Genomic DNA, 18,442 nt, shown 5'->3' with positions numbered 1-18,442 from the left:
AGTCTTGCAGCACCACTACGCAAATAGGGATGAATGTTAGCCGGGAGAACTCCCCGTACTCCTCTTTGAATAATGCCATAGGATCTTTTATGTCCACCTGAGAGAGCAAATGATGCCTTAGTTTAAAATCTCATCTGAAAGATAGTACCTCTGACAGTACAGCACTCTCTCAGTACTGCAGCCTAGACAACGGACTCAAGTCTCTGAGTGGGATTTCATCTCACGACATGACAGAGAGGTTACTATTGAGCCAAGGCTGAAACCAACTCTGTAGCTTGGTTTGAAGACTCTTAAACCTCATGGTGATGGATTTCCGTGTGCAACCACTGCAGAAAAATCTACAAAGTACATAGAATGCTAAACTATGTGGGCAAAACAGTAATGTATAAATAAGAGTAAGTCCTAAACCAGTCAGACCACACCTTGTGTATTGTGTCTGTTTCTGGTCACCAAGACACAAAGAAGACATTTGAGTGCTGGAGGCAATTATGAGAATTGCCACAAAGTTAATCCCTCGTTAGTGGTCAAGTTATGAGAAAAGACAGGAGAAGGTTGGGCTTTTCAACTGTGAAGGGAGGAAATGGAGAAGCAATCTTATTGACGTGTACAAGACAGTAACCGCCTGGATAAAGTAAATCTGGAAAATTACTTCAAACAAATTGCAAGAGCAGGATAAGGGGACATGGGTTCAGACTAGTAAAAGACAAATTTAGGACTGATGTCAGTTCTTCAAAGAGTTATCAATACATGGATTGAACTTCCAGTGAGTAATGGAGGCTAAAGCCCTGGAATAATTTAAGAAAAAAATAGTTTCTGCAATGGGAGAAGTGTAGGGTCCTTCGAGATGGATGAACTAATATCAGCTGAATGGCTTTCTTGATCTGTACCTGTAATGTTGTGTCAAGCTGGTTAATCAAAAAAAAAATTCGAAACTTTTCTTTGACATGAAGGATCAGCCTTGTGGCCCTTCTCTGCCTGGCTGTTTCTCTTTTGCCTCAGTGATCAGAGCTGATACACAGTTTTTGACGTATGGCTTGACCAGAGTGTTATGCCGCATCAGTGAGCAGCCATAGCTTCTTCCTGACATCCTGACCCGGGGATCTGGCTGGTAGGCTTCACAGGCACTGGTGTAGGTGGTGCGGGAGGAGATTGGGGGGAGAGACGGTCTCGGATGGCCACGGGTGAAGATGCTCAGTGGAGCTCCCTAGGGAGCTGCTGTCCCCAGCGCCATATTGACGCTGTGGCCTTTCAATGTGCCTTCGACACGAGTGTACTCGATTCCATCCCTCAGGATGCTACCCGCCACCATCTCAGCAAAACCCCAGCGCTGCACGAGGTAGGAAAGGCCATCCGTCAGCTCAAGAACAACAAGGCATCAGGAACAGATGGAATCCACGCTGAGGCATTAAAGTATGGCGGGGAAGTATTGGCACGAATACATGACCTCATCTCTCTTATCTGGAAGGACGAGAGCATGCCAGGAGATCTCAGAGATGCCGTAATCATGACCATCTTCAAAAGGGGACGTCTGATTACAGAGGAATCTCCCTGCTGTCAGCCACTGGGAAAGTAATCGCAGGAGTCCTCCTCAATCATCTCCCTGTGGTTGAAGAGCTCCTCCCAGAGTCACAATGCGGATTCCGTCCACTAAGGGGTACGACGGACATGATCTTCACCACTCGACAACTACAAGAGAAATGTAGGGAACAGCACCAACCCTTTGACCTCACAAAGACCTTTGACACTGTCAACTGTGAGGGACTATGAAACGTCCTACTCCGTTTCAGCTGCCTCCAAAAGTTTGTCTCCATCCTCCGCCTGCTCCATGACGACATGCAAGCCATGATCCTGACCAATGGATCCCTCACAGACCCAATCTGATACGTCCTTACTATAGAGTATAAATACACACGAGGCCCATGCTTGAGAGAAGGTCAGTCTGTGACCTGTCCTTTCTTTCTTAGCACTCAAGTGATGAAGGTGGTGGAGCTTCCCCTTTTAACCTGAAGGTTCAGGTTAGGAGTGTCTTCCACCTAGTGGTCATTGTTCTCACAGTGTACAACTTTAGGTCAGATTATACATGGGTTACAATGCTGGTTGAATACATGACATCACCACTCCCCCAAAGTCTTATTGGGATCACAGGTTGAGTCTCTCTGGTGGTTTACGCTCTTTTGTAGAGCGCCTGAGTTGGGGCTCCGGTTGTTGGGCGCTGGCCTGAGTGTCTGCTGTTTGTGGTGCCTCAGGCCTATCCAGACTGCCCACAGTGATTGGGCTCTCCTCCCTTTGGTTCCGTTGTGCGGTCACCTGTGCTGGAGTGAACTCTACATCGTGTTCTTCCTCTGCTTCTTCTATGGGGTTGCTGAACCTCCTTTTTGTTTGATCCACGTGTTTGCGGCAGATTTGTCCATTGGTAAGTTTAACTACCAGAATCCTATTTCCCTCTTTGGCAATCACAGTGCCTGCGAGCCATTTGGGCCCTGCAGCGTAGTTGAGGACAAAAACAGGATCAATTTACATCAATACATCGCGCCCTTGCATTCCTGTCATGGTAGTCATATTGTGGCTGGCGCCTGCTCTCGACAATTTCTTTCATAGTGGGGTGTATAAGGGATAGCCGGGTTTTGAGCGTCCTTTTCATTAGTAGCTCTGCGGGTGGAACCCCTGTGAGCGAGTGTAGTCGGGATCTATAGGCCAACAGGAGGCGTAATAAGCGCCTTTGTAGGGAATCCCCTTGGATTCTGAGCATCCCCTGTTTGATTATCTGCACTGCTCGTTCTGCCTGGCCGTTTGAGGCCGGCTTGAACGGTGCCGTTCTGACATGGTTAATTCCATTGCCTGCCATGAAGTCCTGGAATTCAGTGCTTGTGAAGCACGGGCCATTGTCGCTGACCAAGATGTCCGGTAGACCATGGGCGGCAAACATTGCCCATAGACTTTCTACCATGGCAGAAGATGTGCTTGAATTTAAAATGTCACACTCGATCCATTTGGAGTAGGCGTCTACTACAACCAAAAACATTTTTCCCATGAAAGGACCTGCGTAGTCCACATGGATGCGTGACCAAGGCTTGGCGGGCCAGGGGCTAAGGGGGGGCTTCCCTGGGCGCATTGCCCAGCTGGGCACACATGTTGCACCTGCGAACACAAAGTTCCAGATCTGCGTCTATCCCTGGCCACCAAACGTGTGACCTGGCAATTGCCTTCATCATGACAATGCCCGGGTGCTCATTGTGGAGTTCGCTGATGAACACCTCTCTGCCCATCTGGGGCATGACTATGCGGTTTCCCCACAGTAGGCAATCGGCCTGAATCGAGAGTTCATCACTGCGCCTGTGAAATGGTTTAAATTCCTCAGGGCATGCCCTGTACGTGGCTGCCCAGTCCCCATTCAGGACACATTTCTTGACCAGAGACAATAGCGGGTCTCTATTTGTCCTGACTTTAATCTGACGGGCTGTCACGGGTGAGCCTTCGCTTCTGAAAGCTTCAACAGCCATGACCATCTCAGCAGCATGCTCGGTAACCCCCTCAGTGGTGGCTAGTGGGAGCCTGCTGAGTGCATCGGCGCAGTTTTCAGTGCCCGGTCTGTGCTGAATTGTATAGTCATAGGTAGCTAACGTGAGTGCCCACCTCTGCATGCGGGCCGATGCGTTTTCATTTATGGCCTTGTTGTCGGCCAAAAGGGACGTTAGGGGTTTGTGATCTGTCTCCAGCTCAAATTTCCTGCCAAACAGGTACTGGTGCATTTTCTTTACCGCATATACACATGCGAGCGCCTCCTTTTCTACCATCCCGTAACCCCTTTCTGCCTGGGACAGACTCCTGGAGGCATAAGCTACCAGCTGTAACTGACCCTTGACATTGACATGCTGCAACACACACCCGTCACCATAGGACGACGCATCGCACGTTAACACAAGTTTCTTACATGGGTCGTATAGTGTTAACAGAGTGTTGGAACATAACAAATTGCGTGCCCTATTAAAAGCCCTTCCCTGGCTGTCCCCCCAGACCCATTCACGACCTTTGCGTAGGAGCACGTGTAGCGGCTCTAGCAGCGTGCTCAATTTGGGAAGAAAGTTACCAAAATAGTTCAGGAGCCCCAGGAACGAACGCAGCTCTGTCGTGTTACGGGGTCTGGGTGCTCTCTGGATCGCTTCCGTCTTGGACGCAGTAGGGCTGATCCCGTTTGCTGCTGTCCTCATCCCCAGGAATTCTACCTCTGGAGCTAGGAAGACGCACTTCACCTTTTTCAGTCGCAGTCCTACCCGGTCCAGTTTGCGTAGCACCTCCTCCAGGTTGTGGAGGTGTTCTTCAGTATCATAACCCGTGATGAGGATGTCGTCCTGAAAAACCACCGTCCCTGGAATCGACTTGAGGAGGCTTTCCATATTTCGTTGGAAGATCGCGGCGGCCGAGCGAATCCCGAACGGACATCTGTTGTACTCAAACAACCCCTTGTGTGTTGTGATGGTGGTCAGCTTCTTCAACTCACTCGCCAGCTCCTGGGTCATGTAAACTGAGGTCAGGTCCAATTTTGAAAAAGGTTTGCCACCGGATAGCGTCGCAAAGAGATCCTCCGCTCTCGGTAGCGGGTACTGGTCTTGGAATGACACCCGATTGATGGTGGCCTTGTAATCACCACATATCCTGATCAACCCATCCACCTTGAGCACCGGCACGATCGGGCTCGCCCAGTCACTGAATTCGACTGACGAGATGATGCCTTCCCTCAGCAGGCGGTCCAATTCGCCTTATATCTTTTCCCGCAACATGTACGGCACCGCTCTGGCCTTGTGGTGTACTGGCCTGGCATCCGGGTTTATGTGAATCACTACCTTGGCCCCCATGAAAGTGCCGATGCCGGGTTGAGATAATGAGCCAAATTTGTCCAGGACCTGTGAGCATGATACTCGCTCCACAGAGGAAATTGCATTGACATCGCCCCATTTCCAGTTCATGACAGCAAGCCAACTCCTCCCCAGTAGTGTGGGACGGTCCCCTGGGACAATCCAGAGTGGCAACCTGTTCTCCGAATCTTTGTGGGTCACGACTACCGTGGCGCTGCCTAGCACCGGAATGATCTGCTTTGTGTAAGTCCGTAGCTGTGCGTCAATCGGCGATAATTTTGGCCTCCTGGCCTTGGACGCCCACAACGTTTCGAACTGTTTGATACCCATCAGGGACTGGCTGGCCCCCGTGTCTAGCTCCATTGATACTGGGATGCCATTGAGGAGCACTTTCATCATTATCGGTGGCGTCCTGGTGTATGAACTGTATACGTGCTCCACATGAAGTCGCTGAACTTCAGCTTCCAGCGATTTCCCCCAGCGTTCATTTCTGCAGGTATTTTGCTCATCTCTGCAAACTCCGGCTGAGTGTGTGCCTCCACGCCTCCAACATGAGCTGCTGTTGGAAACAAAAGGTCCCTTTCCAGTCGATCGTCCCTGACTGCCCCTGTGACTGTCCTTGAGTGCGCCATTAACAGGTGTTGATGGCCCCATTACTGGCCGCATTGTCCCTTACAATGGCGTGAATCGCCATTCAACTTGCCATTGTCTCTGTCGAACTCCCCCTCTGGGTTCGACTACATGTTGGGGCATGCCCGACTGCCCTTGTCTGCCTGGAGAACTGTGTGCTGCTTTAACAATGTTGAATCTCTGTCCCAACCATTCCTTAACACAGTACCTCTCGTCTGTTCTGCTAGTGGCCATGCTCGCGTGGTTTAAATCCCAGTTTATCGTCGCCATTGATACATCCTTACTATACAGTATAAATGCACACGAGGCCCATGCTTGAGAGAAGGTCAGTCTGTGATCTGTCCTTTATTTCTTAGCACTCAAGTGATGAAGGTGGTGGAGCTTCCCCTTTTATACCTGAAGGTCCAGATTAGGAGTGTCTCCCACCTAGTGGTCATTGTTCTCACAGTGTACAACTTAGGTCAGATTATACATGGGTTACAATGCTGGTTGAATACATGACACAATCGACATCCGAACCAAGGTCAAGCAGGGCTGCGTGATCGCAACAACGCTATTCTCGATCTTCCTTGCTGCAATGCTCCATCTCACTATCAACAAGCTCCCTACTGGAGTGGAACTAAACTATAGAACCAATGTGAACCTGTTCAACCTATGTCGCCTCCAGGCTAGATCTGAGGTCATCCCATCCTCTGCCATCGCTTGCGTCAGCGCACACTCAGAGGCCGAACTCCAAGCCATCGTTAACACCTTCACCAAGGCATACGAAAGCATAAGCCTTATGTTAACCATCCGTAAGACAAATGTCCTCCACCAACCTGACCCCGCCACACAGCACTGCCCCCCCGGTCATCAAAATCCATGGCTCGGCCTTGGACAACGTGCACAATTTTCCATACCTCGGGAGTCTACTATCAGCAAGGGCAGACATCGATGACGGGGTCCAACACCGCCTCCAGTGTGCCAGCGCAGTCTCCGGTCGCCTGAGGAAGAGTGTTTTTGAAGACCAGGACCTCAAATCTGGCACCAAGCTTATCGTCTACAGGGCTGTAGTGTGGTTCTCATATTGGACTGTACAGCCACCTAAGAACTCATGTTAAGAGTGGAAGCAAGTCTTCCTCGATTCCGAGGGACTGCCTATGGTGATGATGATACCTCCCCTCCTAAATGGCTCAGAGACATGGCCTATACACAGCAGACACCTTAAAGCCCTGGGAAAGTACTAAAAGCGCCCCCTCCGCAAGATCCAGCAAATCCACTGGAAGGATAGATGCACCAACGTCAGTGTTCTCGATCAGGCCAACATCCCCAGCATCGAAGCACTGACCACACTCGACCAGCTCCGTTGGGCAGAACACATCATCTGCATACCCGACACGAGACTCCTTAAGCAAGTGCTCTACTCGGAACTCCTACACAGCAAGCGAGTCCCAGGTGGGCAGAGGAAACGTTTCAAGGACACCCTCAAAGCCTCCTTGATAAAGTGTAACATCCTCACCAACACCTGGGAATCCTTGGCCCAAGACCGCCCAAAGTGGAGGAAGAGCATCCGGGAGGGTGCTGAGCACCTTGAGTCTCGTTGCCAAGAACATGCAGAAACCAAGCGCAGACAGCAGAAGGAGGGTGCGGCAAACCAGACTCCCCACCCACCCTTTCCTTAAACCACTGTCTGCCCCACCTGTAATTCCCGCATTGGACTGTATAGCCACCTGAGAACTCAGTGTGGAAGCAAGTCTTTCTCGATTTCAAGGGACTGCCTATGATATGATGATGATGCCGCATCATGCTTTAGATTTACACACTTAATTTGGCAGTGTTGCTCAGTCTTTTGTTTGCCTTTTTGATTGCTGCTCGGCAAGTGATTGGATACGGTAAATGTTGTGTCTTTCTCCTAGCTATCTTAAGTATTACCCCATTTTAAAGAAATTATAGCACAGAAAGAGTCCAATCAATCTCATGCATCTGTCCAATGCTAGCTCTTCAACTGGAGTTATATAATCTCATTCCCTTGCCTTTCTTTCTCTTATATTGTATCTTTTCAAATACTTATCCAATTTCCTTTTAAATGAGGTGGGAAAACATTCCACAATCTACCACAGAAGTACCCACTTTCAAATATTGTCGACGTTCTTCATCAGACTCGACTGCTCATTTCCATCCTCCCATTTTAAGGATCATTTGAGAATTTGACAGCATTGTGTCACTGTAGATTAGGAACAGCAGGAGGCCCAATACCAAACCCTGAAACACTTCATTCAGTATATCGCCCCATCCTGGCATCAATGGCCCACTTCCTTTCTTTCCATCAATTCCTTCTCCACTTCTAAGTTTTCCCTAGAATACCTATTCCCTCAAGCTGATGTATTTCATGTCTGACGTTATTGTAGACTTTGCCTTCTGGAAGCTTAGGTATTCTATATCACAGGTCTTTCCAATATCCACTTGGGATGTCACAAAAAGGTTAAGGAGGCAGGATCTCTTCTGAAATGCTATTAAGGTAAGATGAATAAGTCTGGATTTGCCTAGTTTGTTTTAGCACTTTCTTGAAAATAGTTACTTCATTATTCAAAGATTTTTGGATTATTAAATAACATCCAATAACTTTTAATCAATATCACAAAATAATCTTAGGAATTTAGAAAATCTCACAAGTATTTGTCTTAATGTGATATGGGTTAACAAGGGCCTGTGAACAGAGGTGCTACGATTTTAAAATAAAGATTTCAGTGACAATCTTAGCACTTCCAAAATAGCTTGAGTACCTTTTAAAAACATTACTCTTAAGAGGAAAAAAATCAAATCAATATCTGAAAAAATAAACTATTACTAGAAATATCAGCAGAGTAATGCAAATAGGCATAGGTCTTTGGTGTATCTTTATTGAGTGTTGCTTCAATTAATGAAAAACACGTCACTATTATGAGTGCAAAACTGAGGCACAAGAATAATGGGCATGAACTGGTTAGAAGGATGTAAATATCTGCTGACACTCTATGTTCATGAAGAATGGCCACTGGGTGGATCATGGTTCTTTCCCATTGAATTCTAACCAGCATGGGTCAGTGCTTTCTGGAGAGAACAGCCAAAGAACAACATGTATCTTACCTGTCAATCACCAATTCAAACAACATAATATGAGAATGCTGTGTGTATTCTGGGTCGTCTTCCACATAATCAAAACGTTCCAATAAAGTAACAAGATCCAAATCGCACGATGTTTTATCTGGAAACTTCCACGATGGATAGCGAACTGCACCAACTCGTGAAAACACATCTATGATTATCCCTTGTACATCTGTGACATCCTTGCGCAAACCATCCAAACAGTTTTGATTTCCTAGAAGAAGTGTCATTTTTTAAAGTCCTGAAATTGAGGCACTATGTGTGTCTTCTTACAAACTTTTTTTCATTGTAATTTGAAACTGCTGTTTCATCATAAAGTAATTGCCATCGCAATAATTTAATAGCTCCACAAGCACAATTAATCTGTAAGAAATAGAAAATGATTAGATTAAGGATGCTGTTACAACAGTTTATAAACAAATTACCACCTTTAAATCCTAATTGAATGTGAATGGCATTTTGCTTAACATGTCCTACACTTCTAAAATATCCGCAACCAGACTAAGAATGTTTTTTACAGTATTAAAAATGTTTTTTACAGTATTAAATGAACAAAATAATCTACTGATTCTCTTTCTGGGCATCAGTCCACATACACAGTATAACGATATTTGATGTGTTGACAGTTGCTTCCAAGAATTTTCTGACAGAATTTTGTCTAAAGCATAGTGACAGTGTGAGTAGGTTCATAGTTCACACCAGTACCATGTGTGACAGTATGAATATCCTCACAGTATACATTAGCATTAACATTTCTATTTCAGAAATAGGAAAATCATGTACAGGATTTGTTTTTAGGATATTTACACATTACTTTTTAATGATTGCCCAATGTTACTAGATAAGTTTTAACAACAGAACATAACTAAATAAACCTAATGGATGCATGGATCATCATCATAGGCAGTGCCTCGAAATCGAGGAAGACTTGCTTCCACTCTAAAAGTGAGTTCTTCGGTGACTGAACAATCCAATACAGGAATTACAGTCTCTGTCACAGATGGGACAGACAGTCGTTGAAAGAAAGGGTGAGGGGGGAGTCTGGTTTGCCACACGCTCCTTCCGCTGCCTGCGCTTGCCTTCTGCATGCTCTTGGCGACAAGACTCGAGGTGCTCAGCACCCTCCCGGATGCTCTTCCTCAACTTAGGGTGGTCTTTGCCCAGGGACTCCGAGGTGTAGGTGGGGATGTTGCATTTTATCAAGGAGCCTTTGAGAAACATTTCCTCTGCACACCTGGGGCTCGTTTGCCGTGTAGGAATTCCAAGTTGAGCGCTTGCTTTGGGAGTCTTGTGTCAGGCATGTGAACAATGTGGCCCGCCCAACGTAGCTGGTCGAGTGCGGTCAGTGCTTCAATGCTGGGGATGTTGGCCTGATCGAGGACACTAAGGTTGGATATATAAATAACTTAAATCATGGTTTATATAAAGAAATTCCAACCATAATAACTGCTTTCTGTAAATAACTTTTTCGCAGAATGTTGTAACAGGATACACACAGCTCTGCATTCTTCCTTGAAAACAAAACAAAAAAAAGTAGCTTGGTCATTTCTATATCGTGTACTTAAAAAGACCCCTCTTTACATTTTTCTGGACAAATTTGGCAGGAAGGAATGGCGATAAAGAGAATTAGTTTGCTATCCTTTAACCCCCTGATTTAAAGTTGTTGTGTGTGGATGTCAGTGAGGACAGGGCTGCATTTAGCCACAGTGCCCCCCATGATTAAATAAGCTGCTGGCTTATTTACTGCCACCTGAAGCATAGTTACACTGACTCTTCTGATCTTCAGGATGTGATATATTCTTTACGATATCACCAACACACAGACTTTACAAAATGGCTCCAATACATCATGTGACTTTTATTGTATTTACATCAGCAGTTGCATTACCACAGTAGTCCACTAGGTGGAGCAGTAGTCCACTAGGGGGAGCTCTATATTACACAGGAGAAGCCTCTAGTCACTGTTCCCGCAGTAGACCACTATTACAATGCGTTTTCCTCCAAGTAAGAGAAGGAATGAACCATTGAATAGTCATTGCGTCATCCAAATACTTTTTAAATGTGATAGTTTCTGCCTCTACCATCCTTTCAGGCAGTGAGTTCCAGACTCTCACCACCCTTTGGGTGAAGAAATTCTTCCTCATCTCCCCTTTAATTCTTCTACCAACTACTTTAAATCTATGCCCCTGTTATTGATCACCCCTGCTAAGGGAAATAGGTCCTTCCTATCCACTTGATCTGGGCCCCTCATCATTTTATACACATCCATTAAATTTCCCCTTAGCCTCCTCTGTTCCAAGGACAACAACCCCAGCCTATCCAATCCTATCATAGCTAAAGTTTTCCAGTTCTGGCAACATCCTTGTAAATCTCCTCTGCACTTTTTCTAGTGCAATCACATCCTTCCTGTAATGTAGGCGAGGCAACTCTTTTCGACTGGTGCCGACACGATGAGCTGAATGGCCTCCATAGAATCATAGAAAATTACGACACAGATGATGAGTTATCCCCGATGTCTTGGCCAATATTTATCCCTCAATCAACATAACAAAAAAAAACATTCAAAAGCAAAATACTGTGGATGCTGGAATCTGAAATAAAAACAGAAAATGCTGGACATCTCAGCAGGTCAGGCAACGCTGTGGAGCGAAACATAGTTAATGTTTCAGGTCTGTGACCCCTCCTCAGAGGTCATTATCACATTGCTGTTTGTGGGAGCGGCGAGGTTGGGATGAAGGAGTGGCGAGAGATTGTAGAGCAACATGATCGGGGCCCAGGAGACGCGTGCGTTCAGGGCCCGGAAGAGGCGAGGGCCCAGGGGCAGCACGGGCCAGCCCACACTGCGATATGTGTGTGCACTAGGTCCGTGCAGCAGAGCTGGTCTCCAGTCGTCTTGGTTAATCCTTGCCACTGGACCAAGACCTAGCTCTGTCAAGCCCGTGTGGTGGCTGGTGTGCAACGGCCACCACACATTAAAAAATTCACGCACAGGCATCTTCCATCCTTCAAGGTGTAGTTCGGGACCTGGAATATTAGGTCCTTCACTGAACCATCTGTGAACTCATCCCTTTTTGGCCTGGAAGCAAGTCATCCTCGATAGGAGGATCGCCTAAGAAGGCTGTTTGTGGGAGCTTGCTGTGCGCAAATTGGCTGCCACTTTCCTACATTATATAGAAACATAGAAAATAGGTGCAGGAGCAGGTCATTCGGCCCTTCGAGCCTGCATCACCAGTCAATATGATCATGGCTGATTACAACAGTGACTACACGCCAAAAGTACTCTTGGCTGAAAAGCGCGTTGATACGTCCGGTGTTCGTAAAAGGCGCTATATAATGCAAGTCTTTCTTTACCTATGGCGGACCGTTGGCTGCCTTCTCAATGTTTATAACGTGCTGTCATGGGCGCACACACGTACGTAGCGTAAAATCGTCACAATGACGTAAGGGCTGTGCCATTCAAAGCTGGATTCCTCACAGAAAAAGGGGTAGACCATTCAAACCTGGATTCATAACAAAAAAAGGGGGCAGAGCATTGAAACTTGAATTCATACCAAAAGTTATATTATCAAAAGAAAACAACAAATCGAATGCTCAGACATATTAATCCTGAAAGCGTGATTGGAGGCACGGACTTGATGATGGAAGCACTCTCTCTCCTACCCTCCCCTATGCAGATGGTGCAGTCTGCCGTCGCCATCTTGTTTACACCGAGTTTTCTGACGGAATTGCGGCGCTTGGAGTCTCCCCCGGCGCAGCAGCGATGCCGGCCGGACCGGTACAGGAGTTGCCGCCACCGCCCCAGGTTGAAAATCAGGTGAATTTAAAACGGGGGGAAAAACTCACAAACAAACTTCGCGACCATCGCCATTCGTTGCAAGTGTAACGTGGAGTCTCCGGCCTACCGCGAGTCCGAGGCCTCCAAGCGCAGTCGCCAGGCCTCAGGCGGCTGTGACACGCACTCAACCCCGAACCACAGGCTCTCAGCCCCCTGAATGGGAGCCAGCGTTTCCTACTCTGCCGTTCCCGCTGGTTATGCCAGCTGAGCCCAGGAACAATCCGATGGACGGATTGTTAAAGTAACATGCACGCACCGGGAGGGATGTCAGTATGATTTATCACAGTCTTGAGTCACAAGGAGCTGTGTTTATTTTGCAGAGCGAGGTGCATTAAAATAAGCCCCATTGTCAGACTGCAATGAGCAAGGCTACATTTATTTATATCTTGCTCCTAGACCCAGTCTATGTAAATCTGTGAGGAATGATATGGGAGATGTATTATTAAAAGTAATGGGGTAAAATTAAACAGGAGTTGCAGAATATTGTATAGTAATAATTGAGATCAGAAGATTATAGTGTAGCCTCTATGGCGATTGCTAGTACAGTATTATGACATTGTCAACAGAATAGATGCGAACAAAATAAGGCTAGCTACCTTTCAATGAGAGAGGAAGGAAAATTGGAAAATGAGGGCATCAACCTGGCATGTTGTCCTGCACTTGGTGCCAATCATATTGAGAATAGAATTGATAGAAATACTGTTGTATGTTATCTTGGCTGGGGAAGACGGAGCTGAAGAAAATATATCACAAGGCAACTAAATTGTAGTGGAATTGTATATTACGGAGTGTACATGTGCTCTACACATTTCACAAAGTAATTTACTTTTAATCAACCTGGGTGTTTAATGTATGAAAATCCATCACTGCTTAAGAGTCTCTTAACCAAACTACCAGGAATCCCACGTAAATAAGAGTTCCCATTTTTCCAATATGGGATACGTATACACTCCCTAAAGAACACACTTATTCTAAACCCCCAAAAGTAAGACCCTCTATTGTGTATAGGGCTCCTGCTGAATTTTAATTGTCTAAAATCACACAGCCTACCACCACAAAGCACTGATATACTTTCCACTACTTGTCCAACTAGGTCATACTACAAATGAGATCCTTGGCTTGTACGATTTTTTGCAGTTGATAGGAAGAATTCCATACCTCAGTGACATCAATATGACAAGTTGGCAGGTCAATTATCAATAAGTTCTCTGGAGTTCTGTAGACCTGGCGCAGATACTGGATCACTTAGACTCCCACAGAGCGTCAACTAGGTTTCAATCTCCCATTGCCAGGTGTGTAATCTTGATGCCAAATGAATCTGCGTACCCCAATCCTGCCCTCAGACATGATTCGACAACAGACAATCATAGGTTTGAGCTCTCGGGTGGATAGCAGCTACCAATATTTTTTTTTTCCCCAAATAGCTTAGTGATTAGCATAAGTCAATATAAAATGTGAATATTGTTACTATCCTACCATAGCATAGGCACTCCTTCTTAAAGGTTAATGTGCTGCAGATGTTCATTTAGTGATACAGTACACCAAAAATACAATTTTCCACATGGTGTGTTCTGATTCTCTGTCAAAAGAAAATGGTGAGTGGAGGCCAGGTGCTTCACACTGAGAAGAAATCATCAGGAGTTACTGGGCCACTCGAGTGCTTGGTTACAGGGTGACATAGGCACAAGTCATGAACTCTTTGTTCATCAGCAGGCATAAACTTTGAGTAAGGTCTACTTCTAATTGAAATACATTTTAAGGTGCTTGAAGAGATTTTTGACAATTCTTTCTTTTTGTTTTAAAGTTGCCAGAAGAAACAAAAGAAGAACCCCCAACTACCAAACCCATCGTTGGTATTATCTACCCTCCACCTGAGGTCAGGAACATTGTTGACAAGACTGCTAGTTTTGTAGCCAGGTGAGTACTTCATTCAGACAAATGTGTGCCTGTATTTGCCGTACTGCATGATCATCTGAGTTTAAATGTGAACATTATTTTGTGGTGTTTAGAAATGGTCCAGAATTTGAAGCCCGTATCCGGCAGAATGAAATAAACAACTCCAAGTTTAACTTCTTGAATCCGAATGATCCTTACCATGCATATTACCGGCACAAAGTTAATGAGTTCAAGGAGGGGAAAGGACAAGAACCTTCAGCTGCTATACCGAAGGTTATGCAGCAGCAACAGCAGCTGCTGCCACAGAAAGTAAGTAATCTTGCGGATAGTAACAATAACTTACATTTATATCGTACCTTAAAACATCCCAAGGCACTTCACAGGAGCGATATCAAATAAAATTTGGCACTGAGCCAGATAAGGCGATATTGGGTCAGGAGGCCAAACGTTTGGTCAAAGAGATATGTTTTAAGGAGAGTCTTAAAGGAGGAGGAGAGGTTTAGGGAGGGCAATCCAGAGTTTATGCCCTAGGCACCTGAAAGCATGGCAGCCAGTGGTAAAGTGATTAAAATAGGTGATGCGCAAGAGAGCAGAATTGGAGGAGCGCAGAGATCACAGAGGGGGTGGGGTGGGGGTTGGGGGGGGGCGGCGGGGAGAGCTGGAGGAGTTGCAGATAGGGAGGGGCGAGGCCATGGAAGGATTTGAAAACAAGGATAATCATTTTTAAATTGACGTGTTGCCGGACCGGGAGCTAATGGAGGTCAGTGAGCACAGGAGTGATGGGTGACTGGGACTTGGTGCGAGTTAAGATACAAGCTGCAGAGTTTTGGATGAGCTCAAGTTTCCGGAGTGTAGCAGATGGGAGGCCAGGCAGGGGAGCTTTGGAATGGTTAAGTCTAGAGGTAACAAATGCATGAACGAGGATTTCAGCAGCAGATGAGGTGAGGAATTTGGATGTTACAGCGTTGGTAGTAGGCGGCCTTGGTGATGGCGGGGATATGTGTTTGGAAGCTCTTCTCGGGGCCAAATACGGCACCAAAGTTGCGAACGGCCTGCTTCTGCCTCAGTTGTCAGTCGGTGGAATGGAGTCGGCGGCTAGGGAACGGAATTTGTGGTGGGTACCGAAGACAATGGCTTTGGCCTTCTCAATATTTAGTTGGAATAATTTTCTGCTCATCCAGTACTGTATGTCAAGCAAGCAGTCTGACAATTTAGAGACAGTGGAGGGGCGGAGAGCAGAAAATGCGCAACTATCTATATTAATTTAATGCAGACAAATGCTGTTCATGGACGTTTATTATGATGTGTTACTACACAAACATTTAAAGATGAAATGTCCTCTGTTTCCTTTTTGGATTGTTTATAAATTATCATTCAATAAATCATATTTTTGTAGTAATTTCAAGTAAGCAATTTATTCTCCCATTAAATTGTGTTTGAGAATGTATAAATTATGATGTTTTTTCTCTCCCATATACATTAAACAGGTACAAGCACAGGTGATTCAGGAAACAATTGTCCCAAAAGAGCCCCCACCTGAATTTGAATTCATTGCTGATCCCCCATCCATCTCCGCCTTTGATCTGGATGTTGTGAAGCTCACTGCTCAATTCGTTGCAAGAAACGGTCGACAGTTTTTGACTCAGCTGATGCAGAAAGAACAACGTAACTATCAGTTTGACTTTCTCCGACCACAGCACAGTCTGTTTAACTATTTCACCAAACTAGTGGAGCAGTACACAAAGGTATCTAAAAGTTACAATTACAATCTATTGCGTGTAAATGTGTAATTGTTAAGTACTGTGGATCAAGCCAAAGTAATGTACTTGCACATGATAGGATTAACATTTGAAATTCAGTGGTTATAGATTGAAGGCGCTAGATCAATGTGTACATTTGTGCAGCTGTGCTTAATAAGGGAAAAACATTTTGAGGATAGATACAGAATGTTAGAAATCAAGTTTAATGTATATAACGTGATCTGTAATACAAAACTTTCTCCTCTTATCGTTGTAAATGTTTGTGATGAACAGGGAGATCTATTACATCTCAAAGAATAAGAAAGTCCATGTACTCTTCATATATATTTATATAATCACTTCAACAATTGTACATCCCTGTCTGGAGTAAAAATAAAACGGGGAAGGTGGCTCAACCGTGGCTAACGAGGGAAATTAAGGATAGTGTTAAATCCAAGTAAGAGGCATATAAATTGGCCAGAAAAAGCAGCAAACCTGAGGACAGGGAGAATTTTGTAATACAGCAGAGGAGGACAAAAGGTTTAATTAGGAGGGGGAAAATAGAGTATGAGAGGAAGCTTGCTGGGAACATAAAAACTGCCTGCAAAAGCTTCTATAGATATGTGAACAGAAAAATATTAGTGAAAACAAACGTAGGTCCCTTGCAGTCAGATTCAGGTGAATTTATAATGGGGAACAAAGAAATGGCAGGCCAGTTAAACAAGTACTTTGGTTCTGTCTTCACGAAGGAAGACACAAATCACCTTCTGGAAATACTAGGGGACCGAGGGTCTAGTGAGAAGGAGGAACTGAAGGAAATCCTTATTAGATAGGAACTTGTGTTAGGGAAATTGATGGGATTGAAGGTCGATAAATCCCCGGGGCCTGATCGTCTGCATCCCAGAGTACTTAAGGATGTAGCTCTAGAAATTGTGGATGCATTGGTGATCATTTTCCAACAGTCTATCGACTCTGGATCGGTTCCTATGGACTGGAGGGTAGTTAATGTAACACCACTTTTTAAGAAAGGAGGGAGAGAGAAAACAGGTAATTATAGACCGGTTAGATTGACATCAGTAGTGGGGAAAATGTTGGAATTAATTATTAAAGATGAAATCGCAGCACATTTTGAAAGCAGTGATGGGATCGGTCCAAGTCAGCATGGATTTATGAAAGGGAAATCATGCTTGACAAATCTTCTGGAATTTTTTGAGGATGTAACTAGTAGAGTGGACAAGGGAGAACCAGTGGATGTGGTGTATTTGGACTTTCAAAAGGATTTTGACAAGGTTCCACGTAAGAGATTGGTATGCAAAATTGAAGCAAGTGGTATTGGGGGTAATGTACTGACATGGATAGAGAACTGGTTAGCAGACAGGAAGCAGGGAGTCGGGATAAGCGGATCCTTTCAGAATGGCAGGCAGTGACTATTGGGGTGCTGCAGGGCTCAGTGCTGGGATCCCAGCTCTTTACAATATACATTAATGATTTGGATGAGGAAATTGAGTGTAATATCTCCAAGTTTGCAGATGACACTAAGCTGGGTGGTGGTGTGAGCTGTGAGGAGGACGCTAAAAGGCTGCAGGGTGGCTTTGGACAAGTTAGGTGAGTGGGCAAACTTGTGGCAGATGCAGTATAATATGGATAAATGGGCGGTCTTTGGCCAGGGTCTCCCAGGTGTCAGTGGTGATGTCGCACTTTACCAGGGAAATTTGAGGGTGCACTTATAACGTTTTCGCTGTCCTCCTTTGGCTCGTTTACCACGAAGGAGCTTTGCACAAAGCATTTGCTTAGGGAGTCTCGTACCTGGCATGCAAACTATGTGGTCTGCCCAGCGAAGCTAATTGAGTGAAATCAGTGCTTCAATACTAGGGATGTTAGCCTGGTCGAGGACACTGATGTTGGTGCGCCTGTTCTTTCTGGGGATTTGCAGGATCTTGCGGAGTCACCGTTGGTGATGTATCTCCAGCAACTTGCGGTGACTTCTATACATTGTCCATGCCTCAGATCATAGAAACATAGAAAATAGGTGCAGGAGTAGGCCATTCGGCCCTTCTAGCCTGCACCGCCATTCAATGAGTTCATGGCTGAACATGCAACTTCAGTACCCCATTCCTGCTTTCTCACCATACCCCTTGATTCCCCTAGTAGTAAGGACTTCATCTAACTCCTTTTTGAATATATTCAGTGAACTGGCCTCAACAACTTTCTGTGGGAGAGAATTCCACAGGTTCACCACTCTCTGGGTGAAGAAATTCCTCCTCATCTCGGTCCTAAATGGCTTACCCCTTATCCTTAGACTGTGTCCCCTGGTTCTGGACTTCCCCAACATTGGGAACATTCTTCCTGCATCTAACCTGTCTAAC

General features: G+C 45.5%; 2 protein-coding genes across 4 annotated transcripts in view; one reads left to right on the top strand and one right to left on the bottom strand.

Moving 5' to 3' along the window:
• Positions 1–12,008, bottom strand: part of ccdc157 (coiled-coil domain containing 157) — a 57,624-nt gene extending 45,616 nt beyond the window's left edge. For 2 of the 3 annotated variants that reach the window (XM_070887873.1, XM_070887874.1), the window contains exons 1-2: positions 11,958–12,008; positions 8,589–8,969 (exon numbers count right to left, since the gene is read on the bottom strand). In XM_070887873.1, coding sequence (XP_070743974.1) covers positions 8,589–8,836 — 248 coding nt within the window. In that variant the 5' untranslated portion in view covers positions 8,837–8,969; positions 11,958–12,008. Of the gene's footprint in view, positions 1–8,584; positions 8,970–11,957 lie in introns of those variants that run through there. The other variant, XM_070887875.1, reaches the window with a different exon arrangement.
• A 295-nt stretch (positions 12,009–12,303) lies between these two features.
• sf3a1 (splicing factor 3a, subunit 1) overlaps positions 12,304–18,442 on the top strand; it is a 37,591-nt gene continuing 31,452 nt past the window's right edge. Inside the window, exons 1-4 of the mRNA XM_070887872.1 lie at positions 12,304–12,420; positions 14,246–14,358; positions 14,451–14,646; positions 15,825–16,082. Coding sequence (XP_070743973.1) covers positions 12,367–12,420; positions 14,246–14,358; positions 14,451–14,646; positions 15,825–16,082 — 621 coding nt within the window. The 5' untranslated portion in view covers positions 12,304–12,366. The remainder of the gene's footprint in view (positions 12,421–14,245; positions 14,359–14,450; positions 14,647–15,824; positions 16,083–18,442) is intronic.

The sequence above is a fragment of the Pristiophorus japonicus genome, chromosome 8 (genome assembly GCF_044704955.1).
Source record: "Pristiophorus japonicus isolate sPriJap1 chromosome 8, sPriJap1.hap1, whole genome shotgun sequence".
Lineage (NCBI taxonomy): Eukaryota > Metazoa > Chordata > Chondrichthyes > Pristiophoridae > Pristiophorus > Pristiophorus japonicus.
The sequence above is the reverse complement of the archived record's forward strand: the minus strand, read 5'-3'. Positions and strand labels throughout refer to the sequence as shown.